This window comes from Entelurus aequoreus, linkage group LG19 (genome assembly GCF_033978785.1).
Source record: "Entelurus aequoreus isolate RoL-2023_Sb linkage group LG19, RoL_Eaeq_v1.1, whole genome shotgun sequence".
In the NCBI taxonomy this organism is placed as follows: Eukaryota; Metazoa; Chordata; class Actinopteri; order Syngnathiformes; family Syngnathidae; genus Entelurus; species Entelurus aequoreus.
The window spans coordinates 36,703,522-36,723,580 of record NC_084749.1 but is presented as its reverse complement, the minus strand read 5'-3'; the positions used below and the strand labels follow the sequence as shown (position 1 = coordinate 36,723,580).

Genomic DNA, 20,059 nt, shown 5'->3' with positions numbered 1-20,059 from the left:
TCTAGCAAGATCCAATACACAAGCTTCATCAAAAATTCGGTTGTGCAGTTGTTTGTAATCACTAATCAGAAAGGTTCCTAAGCACAGATATTACCATTCTAAGTGTAACCTTTGTACTACAAATTAGAGATGTCCGATAATGGCTTTTTTGCCGATATTCCGATATTGTCCAACTCTTAATTACCGATTCCGATACCAACCGATACCGATATATACAGTCGTGGAATTAATACATTATTATGCCTAATTTTGTTGTGATGCCCCGCTGGATGCATTAAACAATGTAACAAGGTTTTCCAAAATAAATCAAATCAAGTTATGGAAAAAAATGCCAACATGGCACTGCCGTATTTATTATTGAAGTCACAAAGTGCATTATTTTTTTTAACATGCCTCAAAACAGCAGTTTGGAATTTGGGACATGCTCTCCCTGAGAGAGCATGAGGAGGTTGAGGTGGGCGGGGTGGGGTGGGGGGGGCGAGGGGAAGCGGGGGGTGTATATTGTAGCGTCCCGGAGGAGTTAGTGCTGCAAGGGGTTCTGGGTATTTGTTCTGTTGTGTTACGGTGCGGATGTTCTCCCAAAATGTGTTTGTCATTCTTGTTTGGTTCTGGTTCACAGTGTGGCGCATATTTGTAACAGTGTTAATGTTGTTTATACGGCCACCCTCAGTGTGACCTGTATGGCTGTTGACCAAGTATGCCTGGCATTCACTTGTGTGTGTAAAAAGCCATAGATATTATGTGATTGGGCCGGCACGCAAAGGCAGTGCCTTTAAGGTTTACTGGCGCTCTGTACTTCTCCCTACGTCCGTGTACCACTCCGTACAGCGGTGTTTCTAAAAGTCATACATTTTACTTTTTGAAACCGATACCGATAATTTCCGATATTACATTTTAAAGAATTTATCGGCCGATGATATCGGACATCTCCACTAGAAATTTAGAAATGGTATAAAATGTTATAGTTTGCATGCTAATGTTAGAATAATAATATTCAAATTTTTTTTTTTTTGTAATTAATTCTAAAAAAGAATCAGTCAGCATACTATACTTACATGATGTTACCAAGTAAGGAAATCTATGACATTTAGGTTTGAAAGTACAAAATATGCTACAATAATTACATAAAAATGTTAGCATGTCAACATCAGCATGCTATCATGGAAGCAGTTATCGTACTTGTGATAAGGCGCCAAGTAATGAAATTCTTGATTTGTACCGGTAGGTTTAAAAGTACAAAATTAACTAAAATAATAGCATAAAATGTGAGCATGCTGACATGAAAAAATGTATTATACCTACAAGATGGTGCCTAGTTATAAAAGCCATGATTTTAAGGTTTAAATGTATAAAATTAGTTAAAATGCTAACATACAACATTGTCATGCTAACGTTAGTATACTAGCACGGGAATCGTTGGTATACTTGCAAGATGGTGCCAAGTATCACAATCCATAAATTTTAGGTTTCAACATACAAAAATGAGCTACGATGCTATTAAAAAAACATTAGCATGCTAGCACCTGTCAAGATAGGAGGAAAGACCAAAAGTACCAAGACAGTTTTATAACATTCCTACGACATGTAATGTATATGTTAGTGTTTATATTAGGGGTGTAAGGGTATTGTAAATACCGCGGTATTACGGTTTCAAAGTCTTTACAACAATGTCGTGACACATGACGGTATAAAACAAAAACTTTTAGAGTGTAGTTTTGTTTCTGTTCTGTTCTGAAAATAAACTACGTATCCCAGAATCCTCTGTGCAGCACAGGCCGACAAGGTGGAGGCGCGGAATGCTGTAAGCAAGAAGTGAAGTGTGTTCGTAGCAGATGAGAGGAATTGGTTTTTTTTAACCGTTCCTGAAAAAAATCATCAAAATCAATCCATAATTATTTGAGTTATGTTGCTAACAAACTGACAAACAAACCACGGTGAAAACATAACCTCTTTGGCTGATGTACTGTAAGAAAAGTTTTCGTTCTCCAAAGCAGAACACTTTCGTGTTTCCAAGGCGACACAGAGCCAGCCAGTTATGTTATTCAGTTGCACTCAGGTGGAAGTCATGATACGGACAAGTTGCCACCTCATAAACTGTCCCCCAGAAAATAAATTTGAAGCCAGAGAAGCCAAACATCAGTTTGTGAGGTATTTGCATCATTAAAAGTTAAATTGTTGGTTAACTTTTCTGAGAAACAGCATTTTCCAAACTGATATAAACATGTCCACTGTGGAGGACACTGCATATCACAGTGAAAGTTAAAAGACAATAAAGTGAACATTATTGTTTTACACTGGATGTTTACATTGTCACTTTGAAGACAACTGTAAGTTTGTTTTAATATTTGCTTGGAACAGAGGATGTCCTTGCGCAGTATTTTGCACTTAAAAATGCATGTTTATAGTATCATTAGAAAATGTGAGTTTTATGTTTGTGTTAAATTACTGTAAGTGTGTTTATCCTAAACATTCCTGGAACTTCATTTTACACACTATTGCATTTTTAAGTCTTTTTTTTTTTTTTTGACATATACCACAATAATATTGTACCGTTGCCCTAATACCGTGATAATATTGTACCGTGTGATTCTGATGCCGTTACATTCCTAGTTTATATATGAGTAAAATTGCTAAAACTCTAATAGTTAGCATGCTAGCACCTACCAAGAGATCCATCCATCCATTTTATACCGCTTGTCCCTCTCAGGGTCGCGGGGGGTGGCTGGAGCCTATAATCAATCTTTATATTGCTTGAAATGTAACGTTGTTTCTGAACAATCTTGTGTTTTTAATGCACATCCATGCATGAAGTTGGTAGACTTGTAGTTTATATTTAAGTCTATAAATTCACAGATAGGTAAAAACCAAGAATATATATTTAACAAAAATCCCCAAAGGTTGCAAAAACAGCTCATTTGTGCTTACACCGGGGAGCTTGTTGGATGGCTGTTTTAAGCTGATTACTGCCAACGCGTGCAAGTAAACAAGTACACTGTCTTTAAAGAGTCACAAGCAAATTCCCAGGAATATTAAAAAATCAGCTTTTGCATTCACTTTGCAGCCGTTGAACCATGTCGGATGACCGAGCAGACAGTCAACCATTAAGTTAAGTAACCACGGAGCTCAGTTTTTGCCTCCTTTTTCAGAATAGTCAGCTGCTTTTGTACAGTAATGTCACATGAGATGTTTCACTGCTGTGACCACTGCCAGCAGTACTCTAATGGTCTGTAGTGTGTAGTGACGTGTGCTGCTAAAGACTGTTTGTGTCCACTGAAATCTTTTTTCTTTCAGCTGTTTGTGCATAATGCCATAGTTGCTTGTAGTTATGCGTATTGGGGGGCAGGTTGGTGGAGACTTCTATGTTTTCTCCGTGATGGATGGATCATTATCAATTATAATATTCATAATATATTTTTAATTGTTATTCTGTTTTAGTGTGCAATTTATATGACTGCACAAACAGATGAGGGTCTTGAAAAGCGCTACATAAATCTAATCCATTAATATTATGATTATTATTATTATTATTATTATTATTAAATGCTCTCAATCAACAGTTGTACTCCCATCCTATTTGTAACAGCTATTGGCTTTCCTAGAAGGCGCTAGAAGTCATGCTAAATGACACATTTGTATAATTCGCTTAAATGGCCATGCATGCAATTTTAATAATTTTGTGGAACAGACAAAAAGTACTGTACTTTACGGACGGTAGAGCGCACCGGTTTATGAGCTTCACCCATTAAATTTTAGAAGAAAAAAATATTTTCCATATATGAGCCACACCGGACCATAAGCTGCAGATACATTGTGAAATGAGTTATTTACAATGAGTTATTTACACAAAAATATTTTGTAAATGTTTTTTTACATACCTTAATTGTTTCCAAACAGTGCCTGTAAAACGGCTGGTCATGGACCCACTGGCTGTGAAAGCTAGCTCTCTAATAAGCCAAACAGACTCAATAACTCCAACAGGGACATTTTGGGGAATTTACTGAAGAATTTGTAAAACTGAAACAAAACTTAAAGAATGCCATTGTAAGTTAATAATACTAACACGGACACTCGTAAATGCGTTAGCATCATGGTAAAATGGGTTATACTTGTATAGCGCTTTTCTACCTTCAAGGTACTCAAAGCGCTTCGACACTATTTCCACATTCACACACACATTCACACACTGATGGCGGGAGCTGCCATGCAAGGCGCTAACCACGACCCATCAGGGGCAAGGGTGAAGTGTCTTGCTCAAGGACACAACGGACGTGACTAGGATGGTAGAAGCTGGGGATTGAACCAGGAACCCTCAGGTTGCTGGCATGGCCACTCTCCCAACTGCGCCACGCCGTCCCTTAATTGCTAGATAATAGATAATAGCTAATGCTAACGACGCTAGCTTCATTACATTGCGATAGCACGCACAAATATGCATTAAAACACTCGTACAGACATCACACATGGGACGGTTTAGCAATTATGAACTGTTTCAGTTATATTTTAGAAACCCTAACTGGAGCGATGAATGAAAAATGTATACGAGTAGAAACTCGATGGACGACTTCAAGACGGATACTGTATAAGTTCACCCTGCAGTGAGCGAACGTCATTCCCCAATCTAAACTTATATACCCACATTACTATCTAAAGAACTAAGATACAGTTTTCACATTGAACACAAAGGCTGTGCTGTTTTTGCACAAAGTTTTCGATATAAACTCAATACTGTCTAGTTGAAACAGAGACACAGACTCTGTTCAACGGGAAGTTAAAAGAACTGATCACGCAATTTACAAACATTCAAAAACGTTTACAAAATAAAATGGAGGAAGATAAAAATATTTAAACACACAAAAATAATATGTCAGAACAAAATGTGATGTTTCCTCTGCCAAGAAAGTATATTGTGTGTCTATTTTTTTAGTTATTAAATGAAATACACATTTTCGCAAGTGGATAATTACTTTTTGAGCACACTAAACAGTACCACAACAATAATAACTGTGATAATTTTGGTCATCCATCCATCTTTTTCCGCTTATCTGAGGTCGGGTCGCGGGGGCAGCAGCCCAAGCAGGGAAGCCCAGACTTTCCTCTCCCCAGCCACTTCGTCCAGCTCTTCCCGGGGGATCCCAAGGCGTTCCCAGGCCAGCCGGGAGACATAGTTTACCCAGCGTGTCCTGGGTCTTCCCCGTGGCCTCCTACCGGTCGGATGTGCCCTAAACACCTCCCTAGGGAGGCGTTCGGGTGGCATCCTGACCAGATGCCCGAACCACCTTATCTGGCTCCTCTCGATGTGGAGGAGCAGCAGCTTTACTTTGAGCTACCCCCGATGGCAGAGCTTCTCACCCTATCTCTAAGGGAGAGCCCCGCCACCCGGCGGAGGAAACTCATTTCGGCCGCATGTACCCGTGATCTTGTCCTTTCGGTCATAACCCAAAGCTCATGACCATAGGTGAGGATGGGAACGTAGATCGACCGGTAAATTGAGAGCTTTGCCTTCCGGCTCAGCTCCTTCTTCACCACAATGGATTGATACAGCGTCCGCATTACTGAAGACGCCGCACCGATCCGCCTGTCGATCTCACGATCCACTCTTCCCTCACTCGTGAACAAGGCTCCGAGGTACTTGAACTCCTCCACTTGGGGCAGGGTCTCCTCCCCAACCCGGAGATGGCACTCCACCCTTTTCCGGGCGAGAACCATGGACTCGGACTTGGAGGTGCTGATTCTCATCCCAGTCGCTTCACACTCGGCTGCGAACCGATCCAGTGAGAGCTGAAGATCCTGGCCAGATGAAGCCATCAGGACCACATAATCTGCAAAAGGCAGAGACCTAATCCTGCAGCCACCAAACCAGATCCCCTCAACGCCTTGACTGCGCCTAGAAATTCTGTCCATAAAAGTTATGAACAGAATCGGTGACAAAGGGCAGCCTTGGCAGAGTCCAACCCTCACTGGAAACGTATCCGACTTACTGCCGGCAATGCGGACCAAGCTCTGACACTGATCGTACAGGGAGCGGACTGCCACAATTAGACAGTCCGATACCCCATACTCTCTGAGCACTCCCCACAGGACTTCCCGAGTCCGACTATATCCAGCCGGAACCCCGCCCCCCCCCCAGCGAGGTGACATTCCACGTCCCAAGAGCTAGCTTATGTAGCCGAGGATCGGACCGCCAAGTGCTCTGCCTTCGGCTGCCGCCTAGCTCACTACGCACCTGACCTCTATGGCCCCTCCCATGAGTGGTGAGCCCATTGGAGGGGGGACCCACGTTGCCTCTTCGGGCTGTGCCCGGCCGGGCCCCATGGGGACAGGCCCGGCCACCAGGCGCTCGCCATTGTGCCCCAACTCCGGGCCTGGCTCCAGAGGGGGGCCCCGGTGACCCGCGTCCGGGCGTAGGGAAATCGGAGTCTCTGTTTTTTGCATTTCCATAGAGGTCTTTGAGGTCTTCGAGCTGTTCTTTGTCTGATCCCTCACCTAGGACCTGTTTGTCTTGGGAGACCCTACCAGGGGGCATGGGAGGCCCCGGACAACATAGCTCCTAGGATCATTGGGACACGGTGGCAGCTCAGAGAGGAGTAATTTTTTTATTTTTTTTGGGTCAAAATATCTTTATTTAGCCATTTTATTTATTATTTTTGGTTGTGTATATTTGAGGATCCCCTACGACTCCTGAACAAGGACAGTACCTATTTTATTGATTTTTGACAGAGTATACTTTATTTGTTTATTTTTTTGTTTGTTTTATTTTAACTTGATATTTAAACCTTTACATTCCAATTACATTGTTAAAATATATGAGAAATACAAGTTTATTGCATTAGAAAGGGTATACTGTGGGAGTCGAGATAATGAGGCAAGAGCGTAATAGTTCTGAGCCGGTGAGTTTATTATCAGACTTCCTTGAACAACCACTTTCCCCCGGAAATATCTCCCCATATATGTGGTCCCATACGGCCTATCCACCAATCCCCAATCTGGTGATTAGAACCAGGCCTAGGCCGATAAAAAATTATTATTGCTGATAAAGGATATTATTGCCATTATTTTTATGAGACCAATTTAACCATTGATGTAATGATAATACATAATAATAATGCATGTATATCCTTCGAAATGCAATAAAAGTTATTTCTTGTGTATTTTAACATTGTAATTGGAATGAAAACGTTTAAATCTCCACGTTAAATAAAACAAATAATAATAACATGGCGATTTATCGACGCTGGAAAACTTTCCGACTTTAATTTTCATTTATCGTCTGTTAATTGACTTATCGATTATCGGCCCAGGCCTAACTACAAAACGTAGTGCCCTGTTAAACACCCCGAAACACCAGATTTGGCACAAATAAAAAACTCACTTCAAAGAGAAAAAACTAAACAAAAAAAACCCACAGAAACCACAAAATCAAGCTTTTCTCTGTGGTCTAATAGGACGCCCATAGCGGCTAACCCGCACAGTCTCCATGGTCACAGACATTGTCGCTCTTGGGGGCCGACCTCGACGGCGGTGAGCCTGGGCCGGAACAGCAGGCAATCCAGGCTGTATGTCAAATGAGGGAACAGGGTCCAGAACAGCAGGAGGCTGGCGCCGACAAGGTGGGAGTGCAGATGGGCAGGCTTTATCCAATGGACTCGTGCCGACTGCCCAAGTCTATGACAAAGTTTTTGAGCCCTGTCTTCACCATCTGAAAGGGGACGTCGTAAGGAGGCTGAAGTGGGGAGCAATGACTATTCTGACGGAGGAACACAAACTTTGCCGCAAGGACGGTTCGTAGGCATACGGAAACGGGGCAAACAGTGGTGCACGGGGACAGGCACCACTGCCTTGATGGCCCTTGAACCGAGGTCATGGGCAGGAAGTGCGGATGCTGGTCCCATTGGCGGTGCCCAGCAGGGGCCTGTGGCAGTCCGCCAGCGTGTTAACTGACGATGCAAGCAGGATGCTCGGCACCGGAGTCCACCAGCCACCGGCGGCCCGATAAGCTGTAGGTAACAAGCCGCAGCTTCTCCGCTCTACCCGTGCTCACTGCTGCCACTGAGCATTGGCCCTGGCCCCGGCAAAGCGCTGGGGGGCATGCACCTTGGTCCCAAAACGGCGGTGGTAGAAGCAAAACTCTGCCTCCCTCCGGCGATGGTTCGATACTGCAGCCACAGCGCCAGCATCGAGCTCCTACGGTGCCTTTTAGGCAAGTGCGGGCAGCAGGCTAAAAAGTTGTACTGGCAAGCGGCCAGAAGAATCCTTTCTGCCTCCTTTGTCAAACAAGGTAGGTCCTTGTGGCGACTAGCGGCGAGTTGGCCAGCGCCGTGCGTACCGGAGGCGGAAGGTGACTGAAAAACAGCTGCACAAACAGAAACGATGCCCCGTAACAGAGTAGTGCGAGCATTTTTTCCATTAGGTAGACTTGCTGTCCCCCAGGCCGTTGAGAGACAGGAGGTGATCAGCTCGCTATGGTACAGCTTTAGCAATAAAGTCTTAACGCACCGTATTTGTCTGCAGCCGGAGGATTCCTCTGCATGTCCCTAACTCGCTACGTCCAGAGCAGAGACAAAATGTAGTACCGTGTCTCATCCGTCGTAATCCCTCAAAGCCGAAACTGGGCTTCCACATGCTGCAACCAGGACTCGGGATCTTGTTGCCAGAAGTCTGGAAGTTTCACTGTAACAGCAAACTCAGCAGGAGTCTCTACTGGCTGTTGTAATAGAGTTGAGCCATCAGAGATAACAGGACTATCAGCGTTAAAGATGTCCAATAAACGTCAGGTTCACCATTGTGGGAGTCGAGATAATGAGGCGAGAGAGCAGTAGTTCTGAGCCGTTGAGTTTATTATCAGACTTCCTTGAACAACCACTTTAATCCGTAAGTGTCTCCCCTTATGTGTGGTCACACACAGCCTATCCACCAATCCTCAATCTGGTGATGAGAACACTTTAGGCCCCGCTACAATACTTGCATTATTATTATGTATTATCATTACATCAGTGGTTAATTTGCAATAATTTGTAAGTCAATGACAAGCGGTAGAAAATGGATGGATGGAATATATAGTCAAGCAATTTTTGTCCGCCTACGCCGTACTTAAGTCGATGAGAGAACACAGTAGGACAGATTTGACAGGAAACGCCCACATTTAAGTGACACTCCAATCAAAGCGCACATCTAAGATGATGGCGCGCACTGACAGACTTGCAGCGCTGGCAGAGTCCACGCAATTGCGCACTTTTTTTTATTTACGCACATGAAGGAAAAGGGACCAGCTGCGCATGATATGTGTTAAAAAGCGGAGTGAGGATGCATACCGGCACCTATTTTACAAAGTAGTAATTACAAGCTACACTCATAGACAGTCCTTTTATAATGTGTTTATGAGCATGTGCAAAATGGTAGTACCAAATCTATTTGTGGCGGTGCAAATGTATTTTCAGTGGAACCCCGATTTATGAACCCCCTTTATATGCAAACTTCTCGATCTACACACTTTTCGATCGCACCAAATATGCCTCTGTTTGCAAACTATGTCTCTGTGGACGAACGCTACATTCAGGCAAGAAAGTAGGGCGAAACATTGTTGGGGAGGCTGAGCCTTCCACTTGCTGTGTAGGAGAATCCACGTATCAACACACTGGCACGAGCGCCTTTTCTTTGTTTTTTTGCCTTTTGACAAGTCCGTTTTGCTAGCTCAATAAGAGCTTGAAAAAGTCAACATACCAGCGTTGTTGTTTTGACATTTTCATTACATAGAAATCCATCCACAATTCATTACCTCCTTGCTAAGTTGGTTTGATATACACTACTGTATATCACTTTATATTGTGTTCAAAGTGTCCAAACCTTCACTAAAAAAGTGACTTATGTCGAGGCTGAACCCATTATTCATATTTACATTGTTTCTTATGGGCAACTCTGATTTACTATACAAACTTTTGTATTTAGGAACCATGTTCAAGAACAAATAAGTTCGTAAACCGAGGTTCCACTGTAGTGCGGCTTGCCAAAAAAAATAATCTACGGGAATTTTTACTTTCAATTTCAAACCAAGTGCCACCCTGCACCTACAGCACATACGAATAAGAAATAAAGTGAGGACGCAGTTACAAAATTATTGTGAAGCTTATTGATCATAAGTCTGGTTTCATTGCATGTTTTTTGCACGTTTAAAACACAGCGTCTGTGTGGCTGAGTCATCATTCTGTGCCTGCATAAATCGTGGATGCGAGGTTGTGGACTTATTATAGTTTTTCCAACTCAAAAGGTGACCCTTAGCTGGGGAAGACAAATGATGTAGCCCACTTAATTAAGTCATCATTAGGTTCAGATTTCTGCTGAATGGACACTCCATTAAGCATCCTAAAGTGCTTGTATTGATATTGTAAACACTCTGTACTTTGTGCAACATGTCAGTAATGAAAGTAAAAGAGAATGTATTTGTTCTTCTCTGAAGTATTGACGTTTTGTGTTCTAGGTGGCAGAGTTGGAGGCACAGCTTGGCCATCCCGCTGCTGCTCACGCTGATAGCGAGGAGCTCAGCCGCTCACTGGAAGAGCTGGAAACCCTGCTGAGCATCAAGGAGCAGGTATAAGATACAAAATCCCCCCAGTAGCAACTATAGCTGCTCTTAATAGGAATTTAAATGGTGGAAGTTCCAGCTAAATAGCATTATTGTAGTAGTTGATTCAGTTAAGCTGTGCTATTGTGTCTGGTTACTAAACACAACAAAATGAAGTCCGTAGACAATGAAAGATTTACATACGCATGTTGAAAAAACTTGTTTCAATCATGTGACTGATTCTATAATATTAATGAGCAGACCGACTACCACATTGGAATATTTGACTTGAACGTCTATTTTAAAAAAATGGTTTTGTTTACTGGATGCAAATTTAAAAAAATAAGCATCCCGGGAAATGGAAAGGTTTATAACTATAAAAATGTAGCAATATGAGACATAAAAACAGAAGAGGCTTCTTTAGGGGCTTTTTTAAGAGACAGACCTGTCTTACATTTATTACAGAATCACATTTTATGTTTGTTTAGACTTCTATGAAACAAAGTCGACAAAAAAAGTGATTTCAGTCTGTGTTGTTCTTTCTCCCAAGTGTCAAATTAAACTACTTGTGATGATGCATATTGAGGCACTAAAACATTTCATTATTTTCACCAACCCTCAGTTTAATGCTAGGGTGCGCTTATGCTTGCAATACTTACGACTTTAATCGTGTTAGATTAAAATGTATTTTATCTCTCTATTAATTCTCGCAAAATAGTTTTGTCCCATAATTATTATTGTATCACTCTGCCTTTATTTATTAGATTTTTTTTACTTTATTATGGTATCACAGCAGACAGCGGAAAAAAAACACAAATAATGGATGCAACCATGAAAATGCCTTTTTTTGACACGTTAAGTTCTATAACTGATCAATTCAACTGGTGGCTTGCGGGCCACATCCGGCACGCCAAAGCTTTTCATTTGGCCCGCTTAACAACCAAATAGGCTTGATGAAACCATTCAAAACAGGGTTGCTCATGTATGCAATACTCCCACCACCCTGCAGGGGGACACAGCAAGCATATGTGTCACAGTGAAGCAGCGGTGGGTGAGTAGAAGAAGATGGCACTATTGACCCCGAACATTTTTTTTTATAAATCGCGAAAATCAGATTTTAACAGCAACTGGACAACAAAGTATGAATGTATTGAAATTGCTGACTTTGGGATGTATTTTGTATTCGTGGTCGTGTTGTTTTTGGCTGTTTAACTCTGGCGATCAAAACTGGTTAAATACATGCAGCGCTGAATTTGACCAGCAGAGAGCGATAAAGCTACACCTTAGGTTTAATTGTGTTAAACCACATGTGTGCAATGTTTGCTGTGTGTATTAACACTAAACTTTCTATTTTATTTATGTAAAATACACAATGGGCTTTATACGCTTGTAATGTTTATGTTTTCATAAAATAAATGAAGACATATAAATAAATAAAACTGAGGAAGAAAAATAATTCAAAAGAAGGAACATCAATCATCAACAAAACTTAGCTTCTGATTCTTCATGCTGTTAACTATCTGTCGAAATACACACACTGGAAATGAGTGGCAGGGGCAGAATAATGAATCTATTGACAGTGCAGTGTGAAGGCTGATGTGTTTACTTTGTAAATAAGTAAACGCAGTCTCAAAGGAATATAACCCGCAAAGGCACTTTCTAAAGAAACATTTAAATGTTGATGTCCGGCCCCTGAGACCTTGGGCTCTTAATACTGCGGCCCTCTTCATTATGTTCAAAAATATGCCTCATACAATTATTAAAAGTGTTTGAAAGTATAAACTGTTTAGGTCCTCACCACTAATGACAGCTAATGAAAGACAATCGATGGAACAGATAGAATCTGAGTTACGGTCTAGCCCAGGTGTCTCAAACTCTTGGCCCGCAGTTTAGTGTAATTGCGGCTCGCCCACACTGGGTGGCTAATCGTAAAATATACTATGGCAATATCGAATCACACTAGAAAGAACACTAACCATAATAACCGGGCAGACACAAAAATGACAGCACAACAAACACAAAGATGAACTTCCTGTAAGCAAGCGGAAGTGTCTCTGACCATTTCCTGGGGAACTTATCAGTGTCAAAAGATAAAACAATCACAATTATGACGTAAGACCCACCATAGCTCAGGGCCGCTGGTAGAAGTAGTAAACAATTTAGTCCCAAGGTTAAAATGTGATACTGAAGTGAATACTTGGTGCGGCACAGCCTCACCCAGGCTCTACATCCTTTGAGACCCCTGGTCTAGCCTGTAGCCTGGTCGTCGGGTACCTTGACTGTTTGTATGGTTCATTTTTTTTGGCTAAAATTATGCCTCTGTTTTTAAATACCGTCTCGATTATCGTAACAAACAAGTTTGTTGGCACGCGTATCATTCCACGGAATCTAGTGCCTAAGGAATCCTACGTGTTGGTGATTCAGTTTGCGCTGCTCGTTTTAGTGACTATGACTGCAAAATAACCCAATATGGAGACCAAAGAAAGTTGCAAAATATTTCTTATGGGAAAAATTGCTTCGATTTTCATCTGACCTTTTGGAACTGATTACTTACGGGGGAAACGAGAAACCACTGTATTACTGACCGAGGTAGAATGGCATGAGTTTTCTGTGAAAAAAAATACTATTTTCGGAGAGGCAAAGCACGAATGGGCTGTTTTTTGGACAAGAAATCTGAAGTAGGTAGAGACTACCGTAATTTAAGTTTACACAAAGTGTTGCTGTAGTTTACTTAAATGTATTGTATATATTGTACAATAAACTCGGATGTGCCAATTTATTGGCTATTGATCATCATTGGCCCATTTTCATGAAAAAGTATAAGATCGCATTGTCGATTAATGCCTCTTTTTATGCCGATCACAAACTCTGATCCCCTCTGGCTGACACTGTATTTATTTTTAGCTCCCCGTCTGACAAGCTATCAGCTAATTTTGTATTTCCATACACAGTGTGAACACAGTCCACTAAGCTAATAAAAATTACCTCCATTACGGAAAATTAACTACATTTCTTAGTATCTTAAGTATCACGTGTTATTATCAATGGAGGACGAGACTAAACATGTAACACACCGAGAGCAAGCCAGAATTAGGCATGCTAATAGCTTAGCTAACCGCTAAGTTAGCTTTAAACAACAGAAGAAATAAGTGCTTAGTAAAGTTTAAAAAGTGTAGATTTAACCACATTACAAAAGAAAGTAAGCAGCTATTAACAGAAAATTACCAAGTAGATTAATAAATAGAGATAAACCGATTTGTTGGCCGGGACATTATTGGTGGAGATATTTGGCATTTTGACATATATCGTATCGGCCTCTTTTTATTAGTATCGGTCTATTTTACAATATAACTACATCAACAGATACAATATGTACACATATGATACCATTATTTAGTATTTAAAACAATAAATAATTAGAAAAGTAAATAGTTATAACCACTACAAAAGCACCAGCCCGTTGAGAAAAGTTTTCTTTTTTTTCCACAGCAGCGCTCAGAGGCCACACTCCTTCCTTTTCTCTTCTCCGTGCAGTGTTGGTCGCTTTCAATACATCTCTTCTGCTTAGCTTTCGAAACGTCCATTTTTTGCTGGGAAATCCAGATTTTGTCCTTCTTATCCCAGCGCCTTAACGGTTCGGTTTTGTTTTTTTCGCTACTGCAAGATCTACCTTTGTCCGCAACACTCGGAGCAAAGCCTTGCGATGTTTACATATCTGTTCCCTGGAACTGCTGCACTCTTTAATACTGAACAAAATCTAACATGTCATTTGGAATCAGATAAATCCTCAAAGGACGAAAGAAGTGGAAGTATATAATAACGATTTGCTATTTCAAAAGCTTTGCCAGAGACAAAACTAATTTGCAGAATTTTCCTTAAAGCCATCTGTTTGCTCATAGCAGAAGGAGTGAAACGCCACCTAGAGGCTGTGGTATATAGTTAACATTACCATGTCAAACAAAGTCTACTTTACTTTTTGATTTATGCAAGGTCATGTTGGAAAGTGTTCCTTGGAACTGTGCTGACTGGGCTCCTTTTATTCCTTACTATTCCGAGCACAACAATTTGGCGTAAAAAGACAGCAAGGTTAACAACAACAGTGATTGGGTATTCCTCTGTGACAAGGTGGTGTGTTTTCAGGAGATACACAGTCTTCAGAGCAAGACAACAGACGTGGGGCAGCTGGAGAGGGAGAGAGAAGAGGCTATTCACAGACTCAAGGTAGATTTTCTTTTCTTTTGTCTGCCTTTGTTAGAATGCACTCAACAGGGCTTGCTTTTGCTTCCCAAGTTTACTCTTTTTCCCCAGAGTGCATTCATAAAGGATTTTGACTTAGCCTTTTTTTTACTTTGCTGCAGTAAATTTTTCATTAATGGTCACTACTATCACTCCACTTCTTCAAGAGACTTCTTACAAAGCAATCCTGCAGGAAAAAGTGACACTATGGTAGTAATCGTACCAAAAACACAGCCACATTATCAAAATGTTGAAAATATTGCCGTCATTGCCATGGTGACACTAAATCCTCAGTGTTCTGTAATATTGGTGGACCAGCCAGTACACCTCTCATTATGTGTGCACGCCAGGGTTGGGTGATACTGCAAACTCTGGTGTTGATACAATCCTATGCAAACATAGAGCGAGTTTTGCAGATAACCATGCTGAATTCAATGACATTTTTCAAGTCATTGAAGGATTTTGTTATTTTAATTGTTGATTGTGATTATGAAAATAATTTTAAAACAAAAACAAATGTTATATACCGATTTATACATATCTGATATCATTATCAGCCCAAAAAATATTATGATTCAATATCTCATTTTTATGCCAATGATCGGTTGACCGATATAATCAGACATCCCTGAAACATTTTTATCAACAATACCATGTTTGAACGATATCTAATGTCCCTCGCCACACTGCGCTTTAAATATTTTACCACATCGCTGATTTTTTTTTTTTAAATAGCTAAATAAACTAAAAAGATCACCATTACAATAATGTTTATAGTAATGTAATAGTATTTTGGCCACTGATTGGCTTAGCTGCAGGCAGTATCCCTATATAGGATGAAAGGAGTGTTAAGGTGATTAATGGGTGTTATGTTGTCTAGAGGGCTCTCATAATGTTATTTAGGTCGTAAACAGGTTTGTTATGCTCTATCTATGAAAATATTACATTTATAATGACCGTATTGTCTGAACTATGAGCTGCACCCACTAAATTTTAGAAGAACATTTTTTTATCATATATTAGCCGCACCGTACTATTAGCCGCAAATATATACTGCTACGTTGTGAAATGAGATACTTACATAGAAAGATTATGTAAATGTTTATTTACATACCTTAAATGTTTCCGAAACGGTGTCTGTAACACGGCAGTAAAACAACTGATAAAAAAAAAAACGAAAAGTCACTGATGTGTTTATCCTTTGAGATCAATACGTTTTTCTCCTTTTGTAATAACATTAAAGATTTTTTCAGGATTCTTCTTCCTTGTACTTTGTTAACACTTTGAGTTTGAACCGTTTCTTAAAGTGGACCATTTTAGTACATGGTTTGATTTATTTGCTTAATCTATTCCATAAATTAGCTGTTAGCGAAGAAAAATCCATAGATTAGCCGCACCTTTGTATCAACCGGAGGGTTCAAATCTTGGGAAAAAAGTAGCGGCTTAAAGTCCAGAAAATAAGGTAATGATTCCTGCATTTTATTCCCTACAATTGACTGTGGATTTTTATCATTATGTACAACTGTTTGAGTAAAACTGGTAAACAAAAACAAAAATTATTGGCTTTCATTTGAATCCTTCAGTTTTTGGCCCCAAAGCCCTTCTGTTTTCCAGAACTTACCAACAATATCAACAATGTAACAATGGCACACATATTTGAGAAAGTAAACATTGAAAACAACTTCAAGAATCTCCTCACGTTAGTATTGATCCATTACTGATACCACCCTTGCATTCGATATTTGGATCGGTCTGGCCACCTCTGTTACACATATTTCCCTTTATTACAGTTACAGTTCACACTTGATTATGTTATAATTACATACATACTGTCATAAAAATGGAAAAAAAAATGCATGTTTAACTTTGATTATTTTAGTTTTACCTCTGTGGCTCAAAAAGTAAATCCCATTTCTCATCTTTACAGCTATTTAACAACTTACAACGTATTCAGTCGTGTTTGTATTTGCTGAATAGTAGTGCCCTCTGCTGGCACAAGTGGGAATTGTCACATGCTGTCACATTTAATTTCATATAATTATTTGCCCCAATTATTACAGGAGTATTTCTTTTTCAAAACCAAAGAACAAACCCATCATACATGCGATATTAAATGTACTTTGATACAGTTACTAAAAATAGAGGGACCAGCTTAGAAGACTGAGAGACTTCAAGGACAAAACAAATTGTACCACTTTCCATGTCAATGAGGGAAATATACCCAATGCATTTAGGTATGGATGTTTAACCTTTACTGTCTTTGTGCTTATTTCATCATATTCATTTATGCATTCAGCATAGCATTGCCTCATAAAGCTCACAATTACTCATTTGAATGTGTTTTATAAACTGGAGGAGCAGCAAATTGCCACCAACAATTTGATCAAGCTTTACCTCACTAAACAGCAAGACAATGCATGTCCTCTGCAGTGGACATTTGCTTGTGGTCTATTTCTTTTGTCAAAGTTACACATTTCAGCCCTGTTTGTTGTATTTTTTAATTCTAATTAAAATATGGACTACCGACTCAATCACCAACATAAAAACTGAAGCAGCCAAGTTGGTGAGGTAGAATTTTCCAGTTTCCATTTACACAAAGACCAAAAATGACCCATCTTTTTTGACTAAACCTTCAAATCACGTGTTACGGAGATGTACTTCAACTACAATATCTGGCCTACTAAAAGTGTAATTTAAGACGTGAAATGTAATACAAAAAAAAAGAATACGTGTTACGTTGCAGACTCATGCAATGATGCAGCAATAATGGCCGCCCATTTGTCTGCAGGACCTTGAGAGGCGAAACACTGAGCTGGAGGGTCAAGTTCAGAGCGCTGAAAAGACACTGGCCTCCAGCAGGGGCGAGCGGGACAAAGCGGAGGTCGAGGTCCAACACATCATCCAGGCGCTCGATGTCAAAATATCCGATTTGAATGACCTGAGACAAAGTCTGGCCAAGCTCATGGATTAGTAGTCCCGACTGCAGGCGGGCTGCATCTCCACAGTCAAGGCGGGTTTTCCTTCACTTTCACTTTACTGACACAACCTTAAAAGTGCTTCGCACAGAATAAGGTAGCCGCGCTCTACTTTCTTAAATGTTCGTAGCAATACTGTACTAGTACTATCATGTGTAACATCTGATGTGCTACTCTGCCTGCGTTCACACTTGTGGCTCTGCACTCTTGTCTGGAGCCAAAATTTTTCAAACTTAGCATTCCCATTTGTATTATTATTATTGAACCAAAGACCGCACACTTATAATAACATTAGGCGTGATCAAATCTGCAAATATTAGTATTGAACTGAAATAGTGGTAAATAAAGGTCCAATATTGCCGTTGTGGATATTAACATCATTGAATCATTTTGTGATTGTGCCTTTAATTTGTTAATGATGATTATGATCAAAGATTTTAGGCAAACCAAAAAAATATTTCTATCAACAAATACATTTTGAAAAAAAACAATACAAGACAATGTAAACAATTTGGGCTGGGAATCTTTGGGCACCACACGATTTGATTCCTGGGGGTAACGATTCGATTCAGAATCGAATCTCGATTCAAAATGAATACTTTAAAAATATTGGGTGCCAGTTCTATGATTGACTACATTCCTCCATAAAATAGATAAACAGCTCTGACAAATTTCTATATTACTTAAAAGAAAACTGTTTTTGTTTAATAAAATTCTACCCAAACATTTAATAAAGTCAAATACAATCAAGGCAACAAGAGAAGTATCTCACACTTTTTTTTTCTAAAGTGAATCTGTACAGCAGATATGGGCATCTACATCAACAATATGATTTTCCTGAGTGGCTGGACAGGACCGATTTTTTAAAAATATATTTTCTAATCGATTAAGAATCGCACTTCATTCGAAAATCAATTTTTTTACACACCTAGTAAAAATATCACCAAAATAATACAACTATTTATTTGTATTACATACAACTGTAATAAAATAGGTCAACAAAAGCAAAAACTATTATTGGCTGTCATTCAAATCCTTTGTATGTTTTCCCCCAGAGCCATCTTGTGTCCAATGACTTTTTAACGGTTCAAAAATATCAACTAGAAAAGCACAGACCTCGGCCAGGCCATTTTTCCCAATAGTGAAAAAGTCATAAATCCAAGAACAGCCCCAAAAATGTAGTCAATTGTTCCTTATCCCATTTCTGGCATTTCCTGAAATTCTTCATTTAGGTAGATGAAAATCCACCCATAACTGTTTATGCTATATGTAGCGGAATACAAGAAACGGAGTGAAGCTGTGAGTGAAGGCAGGGCCGCTAGCATACAAACACAGAAATGTAAAATTGTAACGTAAACGTAAGTTAACATAGTAGAAATTATCCAGATCAACCCAAAAATGTAATCACTTGTTCCTTTTCCCATTTCTGATATTTCCTGAAAGTTAGATGAAAATCTACTCATAACTTTTTGAGTTATCTAAAGGGGAATGAAAGGAACTTAGTGAACACTCTTGTCTGTCTCCACTAGCTTTGTCTCTGTGGTGCCGCCAACACACACACACACGTTTCCTTACATTTGCGTGCGTGCATACAAATCTACGGCAACATAGTGGAAATGATCCAGATCAGGTGTTCCTTATACCTTATTCCCTTTAAAGTATCATGAAAATCTGCACATAACTTTTGGAGTTATTTTGCTAACTATAACTGACAGAAAAAGGAAACACTTGTTTTTTGATGAAAATCGAACGATACTGATCGGTGACACATCCTTAATTCTTAGTCTTTTTTTTTTCCTGGACTGTGGAAATGCAACCCACCTGAGTTTAGTCAGGGGATAAACATGTGAAGATTGAAAAGCTTGACAGTCGTCGCCCAGAAGCTCTTCAGAGTTGAGCACAAAACCATCAGTGGATCAGCAACATGTATTTTACCCACTACTTTATTTCAGCTGCCCTACTCTCCACTCGCTCTATTATTCATGTTGATTGACAAAGGAGAAGCAGGAAAGATGGTTCTAAGTTGGCAGCTTCATTCCCTCCCTTGCGTCTGAATCCGAGATTCCATTCGATTAGTGTATGTGCCAAGTTTGATTTTGTTTACATTTGTTAACGCCATGATTACCAGGAAGAAGGAAGGAAGTGTGCAGAGAACAGTTTCAACACAACAGAACTGCAACACTTCTGTAGTTAAACACAGTGTGTGTGCGTTTGCGTGTAAGTATTACATTACTCAACAGTGTACAACTTGTAAGAAGCACAACTGTATGAATTTACTAAATGGGTACTTGAC

General features: G+C 40.0%; 1 protein-coding gene across 2 annotated transcripts in view; it reads left to right on the top strand.

Moving 5' to 3' along the window:
- The window catches only part of homer3b (homer scaffold protein 3b), a 109,664-nt gene extending 91,438 nt beyond the window's left edge, over positions 1 to 18,226 (top strand). For both annotated transcript variants that reach the window (XM_062028434.1, XM_062028433.1), the window contains 3 exons: positions 10,472 to 10,582; positions 14,696 to 14,776; positions 17,580 to 18,226. In XM_062028434.1, the coding sequence (XP_061884418.1) occupies positions 10,472 to 10,582; positions 14,696 to 14,776; positions 17,580 to 17,762 (375 nt within the window). In that variant the 3' untranslated portion in view covers positions 17,763 to 18,226. The remainder of the gene's footprint in view (positions 1 to 10,471; positions 10,583 to 14,695; positions 14,777 to 17,579) is intronic.
- The last annotated feature ends 1,833 nt before the right edge of the window (positions 18,227 to 20,059 follow it).